General features: G+C 52.5%; 5 protein-coding genes across 5 annotated transcripts; 2 read left to right on the forward strand and 3 right to left on the reverse strand.

Moving 5' to 3' along the window:
• Window positions 1–870: 870 nt before the first annotated feature.
• Window positions 871–1779, reverse strand: ASPACDRAFT_53141 (enoyl-CoA hydratase/isomerase family protein; the record flags this gene model as incomplete). The annotated part of the gene is made up of 2 exons (XM_020202700.1): window positions 871–1312; window positions 1385–1779. The coding sequence occupies 2 exons, from the start codon at window positions 1777–1779 to the stop codon at window positions 871–873; spliced, it is 837 nt and encodes a 278-aa protein (XP_020055334.1).
• A 746-nt stretch (window positions 1780–2525) lies between these two features.
• ASPACDRAFT_44624 (FAD-binding oxidoreductase) lies at window positions 2526–4066 on the reverse strand (the record flags this gene model as incomplete). Its single annotated transcript, XM_020201453.1, has 3 exons — window positions 2526–3006; window positions 3063–3982; window positions 4037–4066. The coding sequence occupies 3 exons, from the start codon at window positions 4064–4066 to the stop codon at window positions 2526–2528; spliced, it is 1431 nt and encodes a 476-aa protein (XP_020055335.1).
• A 1663-nt stretch (window positions 4067–5729) lies between these two features.
• On the forward strand, window positions 5730–6569 carry ASPACDRAFT_44626 (uncharacterized protein; the record flags this gene model as incomplete). The annotated part of the gene is made up of 1 exon (XM_020201454.1): window positions 5730–6569. One exon carries the CDS (start codon window positions 5730–5732, stop codon window positions 6567–6569), a length of 840 nt encoding a protein of 279 aa, XP_020055336.1.
• A 559-nt stretch (window positions 6570–7128) lies between these two features.
• On the forward strand, window positions 7129–8637 carry ASPACDRAFT_61669 (uncharacterized protein; the record flags this gene model as incomplete). The annotated part of the gene is made up of 1 exon (XM_020203684.1): window positions 7129–8637. One exon carries the CDS (start codon window positions 7129–7131, stop codon window positions 8635–8637), a length of 1509 nt encoding a protein of 502 aa, XP_020055337.1.
• Window positions 8638–9887: 1250 nt separating this feature from the next.
• ASPACDRAFT_1857461 (uncharacterized protein) lies at window positions 9888–10478 on the reverse strand (the record flags this gene model as incomplete). The annotated part of the gene is made up of 2 exons (XM_020197552.1): window positions 9888–10176; window positions 10252–10478. The coding sequence occupies 2 exons, from the start codon at window positions 10476–10478 to the stop codon at window positions 9915–9917; spliced, it is 489 nt and encodes a 162-aa protein (XP_020055338.1). The 3' UTR covers window positions 9888–9914.
• Window positions 10479–10843: the final 365 nt, after the last annotated feature.

A 10843-nucleotide genomic window follows, 5' to 3' on the forward strand; every position in this document is an offset into this window, starting at 1 on the left:
CACAAATCGAGGTTGTACCCATTCGTCTCGATGTTTTCTTTGGTGGATAGAAGAGTTCCGCAACGCAAAAGAAGACAGCCTCAAGTATCACTTCCGGGCCGAGGTGTTGTACTTTCTATCCATCCAGCCAGCACTGGACCTTGCAGGTCTGCCAAGTGCGAGATTCTACGGGCGCTGCGGACTATTCGAGGATCTCGTGGTTTGTTCTGTACGGCGGGACGCCTTGCTCTGGGCCACCCGCATCACGATATGGACCCGGAATATATTTGTCGAAGTCTTCGAAAGAAGCGTATCCGCTTGGAGCCGTAACCCAATCCAGTCTAAGAGTCGAATCAGTCATCTTGAAGATAAATGAGCGTTGTCAGATACCGCCTGCTCTTTCATGTTTTGTAACCCTTGAAATACCGTTGCTCTTATATGCAGACTCATGAGCTTGTTGCTGACGGCCAACAATGTCGGCGCGCGACAAGAATCTCGGACTGGCTTTGGGGAGGGAGCAATCGGCCGCGGGACGGTTTCGCTTGTTCGTCGTTAATACTGCTTGCTACATTAGAGCTGCAATCTTGATGAAGAGCACATGGGACAGGGTAGAAAAAAGGTGTGAAGAATAGATGTTGTGTAGAAGAACTACAAAGGGATCAGCTCAACAGAAGTAATGTGTTTCCCTGGAACTGCAGACGAGCAAGGAGGAAGTCACGATCCCAGTGCACTCAAAACATGCATTGCAAACGGGCCAGATTCTCTGGTCAGGTGATCACTGATTCCTTGCTACATTGACTCGCTCTACACTCCATCAAGTTCATGCCTGCCTTCGTCATCTTTCATGCAAGATATGCAAGAATCAAACACACACCTCTTCAACCACACTGATCACAGCTTTGAGTCCACCCATTTTGGTTTCTTCTTATTCGCAAATGCCTCCAGGCCGATTCGATAGTTTTTGCCCCGCATGAGAGCCCTTCCATATTGCTTCGTCGTGCGGCGCGTATGTCGTTCAATAGTGTCCACCTCTAAAGCCTCGTTCAACCCATATCTCGAAGCAACCACAGAGTCAGGCGAGACGCTGACGATCCGCGTCGCCAGCTTAATCGCTTCATCCACCACCGTCTCTGGCGACTTGGAGATAACATTGACAAACCGCAGACCCTTCGCCTCCTGAGCTGAGATTCTTCTCCCCGTCAATACTAGTTCACTTCCGAGCTGTAGACCGCACGCCCGGAAGATATGGGCCAGCCCCCCGCCAGCCGCGAACGCCCCGATGCACACTTCCGGTAAGGCATATTCAGCCTCTGGGGAGGAGACAATAAGGTCACTACATGTTCGTTCATCATGAAGATGATTAAGCTTCTTCCTTCCCATTCTTGCTTGTTTCGCGTCAACCTACCAATTGAGACACGCCTCGAATCCCCCGCCAAAAGCGACCCCGTTCACCGCCGCGATCACCGGCTTCTTCCCGCGACGCAAACTAAGTCCCATAAACCCATCTTCGGGAACTGGGGATGCAAAGTTGTACTGCGGTGGTGGATCAAGCTGCTCCACTAGATCAGCGCCCGCGCAGAAGGCTATAGTGCCTTTTCCTGTCACTATCCCCACGCGGAGCGACGGCTCGTCATCGAACCAGTGCCAAATCTGCAAGCCCTCCGAGTGTCCCACGACGGGTACGGAGTTCCTCTGCTGCTCGCGATTGATGGTGACCAGCAGAACTCTGGATACGGGGAGACTGAGAAGGAAAATGGATGTCTTAGGTGGTGGCGTATTGAATTTGGGAGCATTATCCATGGTTAGACTTCTTTCGAGTTCGAGATGCTGAGGGCCACTGACTGTAGGGCAGGCGGCTACGCGTTTGATGACCTCCACTATATACTGTCACCCAAGCCAAGCTGGTCTGAGTAATGTGTAGCCAGCGCCTTGAAAGGTCTTACCATCGTATGATTCCTTTCGCTTGTGTCACTGGTTATGCCAACATCGCGAAAGTTTAATTGCCCTGTCCAAGGAATTCGGGGCAAATACCGGTTCCAACCCCGAGAAATCTTGACACTGTAATTCTCGGCGTTCACTTCCGTTGTACACAGAAACTTGAACCGATTCCCTTTTGTCCTGGTTGTGGTAAGTATACAAGCATTCATTGCAATCTTCTTCTATATCTCCAGTTGGAAAAAATGAGTTTGCGTTCCTCTTTCTTCGATTCAAAAAGGTTACACTGCGCGCCCACGCACCCCTATTTGATCTCTCTACTATACAAAACCTTATGAAGAACGCCTCACCGTGAACCTGCTCACACTATCAGTTTGTAAGTGGTACCAGCCAGATGACCGCCATGAACTACCCTAGAAAGTGGGGGTGCAAAAGGTTCTACGGTGATTGCAAGTACATCTTGTACGGCACGGACAAGCAGCGAACAGAAGTCAACTGGTTCTCAATTCATGCTCTTGTATAATTCTATATGTGATCTGCTATGTAGTCATTTAGCGTCTCGGTACCATATCTTAGTTATCAAGTCTAGGCCGCGTGTCACAAGAATGACTTCATCGAACAGGAAGCTTAAACCCACCCGGGACCTGGTCCTGGAAGACCAAGTCGGGATCCACTGACCGAGTAGCTCGCCACAGTCGCTCCACACTGTCATCGCCATAGCTGGAGATCGGATTCTGCCACTGGGCTGCATAGTTCAGATACTTAAAGGGATGGTAAGCCTTCTGCTCAAGAGCGTCATCCTCAATATCTTTGATGAGGTCACAAGCGGCTTTCTCCACTCGCGCATCATCCGCCTCGTCTACCCAGCTGGCACTCAGCAGTACGATCATCAGGGAGCCGGTTGTCTCCGATAGCCCCATCGAGTTAGCACTGCTGTGTCGGGCATAGATGGCGGGCGGCAACGGCTCCAGCGACAACGACCATCCTACATTAGCCACATCCTGAACTGCGGTCAGACTTTCGTTCCAGTGACGGTAGGTCGCGTTGAGCATGGGGACACTGGTGTAGAAGGTCGTGACGAGCCATAGCTGACTATTAACGCACATTTCAATTAGTCCCGACTCCAAGGAAAGGCAAAGAGAACCCACCGTTCGCCATCCGGCTGGAATGAGCCCTGCTCCGTGGAGATATCGGACATATTAGTCAAGCGCGACGTGTTGATCGCCGAAGGTATCGCAGTGAAGGGCTGAAACGCGGGCGGATTCGGCTCCGGCTTCGTGTACACCAAACTGTTGACAAGTGCAGCGCCTTGTGTGCCTGAGAAGCCAAAGCTGACGATCAACGACGCGAATTCGTCGTAGGTTTCAGCGTTGCTAAAATCAGCCGTCGCCTGCAGCTGCTCGTCAACCGTGTCGAAGGAGTAGTAGGCCAACCCGCCCCATATCTGGCCCTGCTCGATGGCTGTCAGCTGGATGTGCGTTACAACTCCGAAGTTGTTCGATCCTCCACAGAGGGCCACCCGAAGCTCGGGGTTCTCCTGCTCATTGGCATGAACGACAGATCCATTGGCCAGCACAATTTCAAAGTCGACGACTGTGTCGCAGGTCCACCCGTAGCGGGGCGAGAAGTAGGAGATGCCGCCCCCGGTGGTCAGTCCGCCCACGCCCACCTGCCCGACGCGACCGCCGGCTACCGTGAGGTTGAGCGGGTCAAGCGCTTTGTAGACATCACCCCAGGTGGCACCGGCTCCAACGGTCACGGTGGACCGCTCATCACTGACTTCGATCGAGTCGAAACCGTGCAGATCGATGGTCACCCCGTCGGCGATATTAGCCGCCCCCTCGACCACGTTGTGGCCGCCTGATCGGATTGCAAAGTCGCAGGTGGCATTGGCGGTCAGGTATTGGACCGCAGTGGAGACATCGGCGACAGTGGTCGGGGCCACGATGCAACTGGGGTACAGTTGCGATTCCTGCTGGGCAAAATAGGAAGCAAGGGAGGCGTTGTAGGCTGCGGTGCCTGCGGAGAACGTCTGGTTTGCGCCGAGGAGTCGATGAAGACCCAGGCACTGATCCTCATCCCGTCAGCAACGAGAGATAACAATCATTCGGGGGCAACTCACGCATGCACCAGTCCAATTGCTAATACCCATGATTATTTTCTCGATCGTGGGAAATTATGGAAGCAGAAGTAAGCAAACAGGCTGACATGGATTTTAAAAGAGGGGGGCGCAAGAGGTACGAGGTGTGGCTGGAATGTGGCTTCAAAGAAAGCGTCAATCTGACCGAGTCGGGCCAAGTGATCGACATGCTTGAATGAGATCTATCGATTTCGCTTATTTGGGTGAGATGAAGCCGTAAAATCTGCTCACAAACTCATATTAACTCATAGAGGTACTTTTGTATATTTTGACAAGGCCAAAGTGACAAAGACACATGCCACGCCCGCCCCGGAATCAACCCATGGCTACACCACCACCCGATTTCTGGTCCAGACCCATCCCCAAAATCTAATGATGTCAGACTCGTACCCACACAAAGAAGTCCCTCGAGTGTCCTGGTAAGTGGTACGTAGTGGAGAGTGGCAACTGTCAACCGCGTGATCCCCGCCCCTGACATATATACGCAGCTCCACCCTTCCCCTCTCGCGACACCGGGTACACATCTCGATCCTATCCCCATCTACTCAACAAACTTCCCACAGTCCCCACCCCAAAATAGCCAAGAAGAGACCACAGAAGAGATGGCAGCATTCGCAGCAGGCAATACACCCCCTGTCTTTCGGTACGTCGCTCAACAAGCCCTTCTTAGGTGCTGATCGTGGTGATGACGATGACAACTACGGTAAAAGTGGCGGCCGCAACAATCGCGCCATCTACACCGTCTGCGCCGTGATAGCAGGCGGCCTGATGCTGCACCGGTACTACACGAGCGCGCCAGTGGAGAAAGATGCCCTGCCGTTTCCCTACGGCGACCACAAGGAGCCCAAGGGCCGGACGGCCCCGAAGATCGTGAAGCAGCCTTGATACCATGATGCCCCTTCGCGTCGATGGGTTGGAGGGAATATGTGTTGGTCGGGATCTGAATTCGTGCTCGACCTAGGTCGAAAAATACGTTCTAACGAGGGTTTTCATTCTTGTTTTAGTGCAGCTGCAATATTTTGTTTGATATGCTGAAATGAATTTTTGATCGTGACTGTGCATGGCTTTTACTGACGGGATTTTTATTCGGGTAAAAAAGAGAGGGATGCTGTCAAAGAGGAACAACATCGCACTGCAGATACCTGAAAGTATACGGCTCACTTTATGCCAGATAACCAGCATTTCAACACAAAGTGCGAGACGCACTTTCCTTTCTTTTTAACTCATTGCTATAGTTGAGACTGTATATGTTGTGCTAACTTATAAGTTACTGATTATGCAAGCATCACGTGACCGGACTACAATCGGGCGGATCCATGGGAGGGATGAGCGTGACAAGATTGTGAGAATCAGCCTTGACAGCTCCATAACTTCAGCTACACTACTTTCTTCCTCATCATGTGCATCTCCAATTACCGCCAAAAGTAATTCAGCTACGGAGTAGACAACTTGGAATCTGGTTGGTGGTGGCAGCTGACCGAGAAGACATGGCGCAGCCTGGGTGCCTGTCAGATTGGGCTATCAGTTATGCCGGCGACCGTTCGCCTTAATTCCCTCAACCCCGCGCCTTGCTTTTCATCCTCTTTCATCCCACCATATCCTCACGCTGACTTATTTTCCCTCCACTGACTATTTTACCTACCATGCTTGCGAGATATCGACTACACACCCGTTCATGAACCCAAGTCGTCTCACTTCGCGTGAGAACAAACTCCCCGCCTGCACCGCGTCTGTTTGGGCTGGACTCGACAAAGGCGGTGGAGTGCGCTTAGGCTCCCATACGTTCGCTATTTACTCTTGCGCTCCTCTCCCACCCAGCTTGCAACAACTCCAAGACGATGCCACCACATACACCCAGTTGACAACCTGCGCGACGCGGGTTTGCGAGACCTTGCCAGTACTGTTGAATTTGGAGCCGTGTACTTTAGCTCAGCTGGCCTCGCTCCCCGTCTCTACCTCCCCGTCCATCGGCACCATCCCGACTGTTCCATGGTTCTTGCTCCATGCGTCGATGTTTGAGAGACACTGTGTGATTGGGCGTGGATCGGCCGTGGAGTCGTTGTTGATCATTCTGCAACGCCCGTGGTGTGTCCTCGAGGCTTGTTGCAGCAACACTGAAACGATCAAAGCCTTGAGAGATTTCGCGCTGACAGCGGCACAAGTCGACTCGGGCAGATACGATACAGCTGTCCGACTGCTCTCTCATGAGGCGGGGGCCCGAGGTCCGCCAGGAAAGGACGTTGTTCTACGAACCAAGCATGTCTGCCTGCCGCCTTCTTCTCTGGCCGCCGTCCGATCGATCTATGTGGCCTCCACCCTAAACGCCGTTACATCGTACAATCGCTTTTGGCTGTCGCTCATCTGCACCTGCGCCGTCTATCTGAAGATCCCTTTTTCCGAGCTAGTACGGCAGGTGCGGGACGATCTGTGCGGTCAGCCTGCAGGCAATGCCTTGAATCATCGGATTTCCCTCTATAGCATGTTGGTCAGGCAAATTGGTAATCAGGTCATGTGATTTATCATCGCGGCCGTCAAGTGGCTGGAAGTGGACTGGCTGGACATTCATCGTATTTGTGTCACCGGATCCTCGTCTCGTCCCAATCATAACTTTCTTCTCCTGCGCCAGTAGTTTGTTCCAGCAGTGGCCGTACACATTATACGCAGGCGCGTTCAAATCAAGTTAGTGTGGGGTCGGCCTGGTATCACTCCCGCACATTAATTACTAGCGCAGCCCCTGCTGCTACAGAACAGCGAATGGAAACTTGAGATGCACCTGCAGGATGGAGGCCGATGACCTCAGGCCCAATCACCCTTCATAAATCTTCGTGATCTCCCATACGCAGACGGATTCAGGCCGTGTTTTCAGAATCCCTGGCGGATCCCACCCAACAAAAGTCGGAACCAGCTGTCAGCGCACTGACCAGCTGGTCGGGCGAGGCTGCGGCGTTGCTATCACTTAAGGGCAACACAATCTCACTTCCGCCCTAACACTGCAACCCCCTTTCCCCACACAAGTATGCCACTCCCTACCCACGATGATCGATGATTGATGCTTGATCTCTTACGAACACTCGATGCCGACTTCTTCGGTGGAAACCTGGCTCCGGGGCCTGGCCTTTTCCTTGTGCGCGACCCTGGCCGAAGCCAAGTACCCCTTCTCATCCTCCTCCCCCAAAGCGACTCTCACCAATGATACCTCGGTCTCCTTTGACCCTCTCGGCGTGGCTGCCGTTTTAGGGAACCCACGAGCTGGCGCGAGCGCAGCCGGACTGTATGTGCAGTATGATATAGCTGTGTTTCACTGGCCACACATGACGATGATCGGAGGCACGCTCCCGGCTATGCAGATGCTGGTCGAGCACCTTACCTCCGCGCTCCCGTCTGTACATCCTGCAGTCCGATTGTGCGCTAACGAGACCACGATGATTCCAATTCGTTCCAATGTATCGAATCAGGTCTTCCGGGAACTCCCGCTGACGCTCAGTAACCTTTGGCTCCATGACTACATCAATTTTAAGCCCAGCAATGACAATCCAGGCAATGACTTCATGGTTATTTGTATCAATACCATCGACGAAGACGCGAAAAAACAAAAGCACCGCATGGAAGAAGACCCAGGCCTCGGGTGGTGGATGGCTGGCCGGCTGACTTTGTATCTTTTGATCTTGATCAATGGAGGAATGATCCTAGCGGCCATGCTCATCGGCATCCTGGCTGCAGACATCTGGGCATTCACCCTGTTTTTCCTCTACGGTAGTCACTGGATTGCGTCCGCGCTCATCACCTTCGTGCCCATGGTCAAGTTCCAGATCCCCGGCAATAAAATTGACGAGAACGCAAACACGCGATATGCGGCCTACCAGCGACCCGAGGGTGGTACTGTCATCTTCAAAGGCCGCCAGGACACCCTCGAACGCTGGGCGCGGTCGACCTGGGAGTACAATACTACTCCCTTGAAGGCGGTCCTGCATTGGACGTGGATGGTCACGGGCGCGCTGGCCGCCTTCGCCTCGGTCGCGTGCATGGTCAACATGCACGGATATCTGCAATTGGCGTTCTTGGCGGTGCTGGTATACGCAACGCTCGCCGAGATCATTGCCACCAAGATCTCGCGCCGCCTCCAGATCAAGGCCAAAGGGTCCGTGCCGTGGGAAGCGACGAAGAACAACGGGACCCGCTCGCAGGGGATCATCTCGGCTACGATTGCGATTCGCAAAGACTGTCGCCTGGAGGGCTTCGATTGGATCCAGATGGGCTTGCTCCCGAATATGCCTGCGTTTTGGCAGATGCAGGTCACGCTGGAAGAGATCAACAAGCGCCAGAACGAGGAGGAAGAACGGTCGACTCCGCACAGTCCTGACGAGATTGAGGCGCTTCAAAAAGAGCTGAAGGGGCTTTCCAACACGTACGTGCAAAAGGCGATCGACGCTTCTGAGGAGGACAAACGCAAAGCGACAAGTAGCTTGGCCGAGCGTCTGCGCACGGAGATGGACAACGCCGTCCAAGTTTGGCTTGAGACATTGAAGGAGAAAGAAACGGCACCAGTATCTTCCTTCAGTGGTCTCAAAAGCATCTCGTTCTGAACTTGTCCTTTGAGTCAGCTGGTGAAGCGAGTGGTCAGTTAGCCTCAAAGGCGACCTGCGAACATGTATCCACGAGGTCTGGCCATCGGGTGGCTCGTGTTCAGCCCTCGGCCAACACATGCGAAGCACACTGAATTCACGTGATTACGTCTACATATTTAACCATGTTTCCGAGTACATCATGTGTAGAACAAGCAATCCAGTGAGGATTCTTGCCAGTGAGGCTGTTTATACAAGTAAAGCCTCCCAGCCCTTGAGAACCTTGAAAGCAGTAGGTAAAGGCCACTTAATGTGTTAAGAAGCCTCTAAAATTCAGCAATCAATGCAGGTGATTACTTGTCCCCGGACGACCGAGTGCCTGATAGGGCTGAGCGCATACGTGCTTTGCAATTATCGTAGCCATCAAGTGGCTGCTGGGACGATTATCGTGGTGTTTGTGGCGCATAATTTGACAGTAGGATGAATGGAGGGGAGTACGGTATCAGTATAGCTGGAAGCTCCCCTCTGGTTGTTATTATACCTACCAAATAAAACACGGCTTGGTTATACTGTCTGTAGAGTTCGGCAGGGCTTACATCGGCTTGTAGGTTTTGAGCGCGGCGGCCACACCGAAAAAGTCAGAGTAAATGATTAATCAGGCCGCTCGGCTGGTGAGATACATTGTTGAGTCAGCGGGTTATACTATGAGCACAAGCCATCCACAGGATCTTCGCTCGCTTAACCACTAGCGCGGCCGCAAAAAATTCGAGCAGGTATATAAGCCGCCCGTCCCCCGATCCTCTTCTGAAAATCAAGCGACTCTACGTGAGTGATCCCTCCCCCTACCTTGGTGGCTTCCAACCCGAACCACCAGAAATCACCCATGATGAACAGTCTCACTAACCATTTTCTCGCATACAGTTCAAAGAATCACTTTAGAGTAGACGTCCCACCTCTGAGCTCTTCTAAAGAGCCACAGAATCCTCACCCTTGCTGATGACTTCTATGTCCTCGATGCCCTAAAGTGAAGCCGTTTTACTTCCGACTCGACCGTGTCTGCGCCGGCGGCTGGGAATATTCTGTTCGTCAGACTTATTCCCGCCATCTGGACGGGCGCTTTGGTCCAGGGAGTGGTGATGATCTTTACCTTGTCGTGACGTCTTGACTTCGGTCGGTCTGACTTGGTGGGCGTCGAGGAGGTCTGAAAGGTGCCCCTTCCCCCTTTTTCTGTTTCTTCTATCACATCAAATCAAATGAATATCTTTTCCAATGGAATCTTCTCGTAGTTTGTAGTATAATCAAATCTTGAGCTCTCGTTTTTTTTTTAGTCTTCCATCTCCATGATAAATGCCACCGTCGAATACAAGGGCGCCGCATCCCTCCACGCCTCGCGCCCGTACCCCAATACGATATCCGACAAACCACCGCTCAAACTTCTTCTTGTACAGCTGCTCCGGCGGCGGGGCCCCATTCCCAAACTCATCCAGGATACGGTCGATGTACATCCAAATGGCCTCGTAGTGCTCGGGCGACAGATCCTTGCGGTCCTTGCGCGCCACGCTTGCTGTGCCATCCCGGAGATGAGGTCAATGTGCAGGTAGGTGATGGGCTGTTTGTCCAGACAGCCGAACTTACCATTGTCGCACGTACCCATACGGTGCATCACGAAGGGAGGGTTGAGCAGGGCCGGCACGGGCGGGACGGCGTTGTCGAAAATCGGGTGGTCGGTCGGGTTGGTCGTCGCGGACCACGGGAGGCTCGGGCTTGGGCTTTGGGGCGGTCTCGGGAGCAGGGGGCGCGACGTTCTCCGGTTCGGAGTCGGTGTCGATGTTGTCCCATTTGGAGTAGTCGATCGGAGGCATCTTGAAAATTTATTGCTTTTGTTTTGGAGAGAAGAAAGGAGATGTTGAGTCAGTTGGGATGGGCAAAACAGAGTGTGTAAAAACACAAACAAACGATGGGAATCTTTTCTCTGTTTTGTGGATAGTCTTATCGCTTATCTTATCGTAGTCGTAATCGTATGTGCTACAGAAGGATATAGTCAACGGCCACTCTGCAAAAACAAATTCTGCCAGCAGAATAACAAGCAGGACAATCAAGCCTACGTACAAACCCCAACAACCTTCAGAGAAAAGGGAAACAACAGGTGCTCTCCTAGTTAAGACTCCTAAAACAGTACCTTCGGCCCCTAGATATCCTAATTGTGAGGGAATTTGTTTTTGCAGAG

Source organism: Aspergillus aculeatus (genome assembly GCF_001890905.1).
Source record: "Aspergillus aculeatus ATCC 16872 unplaced genomic scaffold ASPACscaffold_10, whole genome shotgun sequence".
NCBI classification, from domain to species: Eukaryota; Fungi; Ascomycota; class Eurotiomycetes; order Eurotiales; family Aspergillaceae; genus Aspergillus; species Aspergillus aculeatus.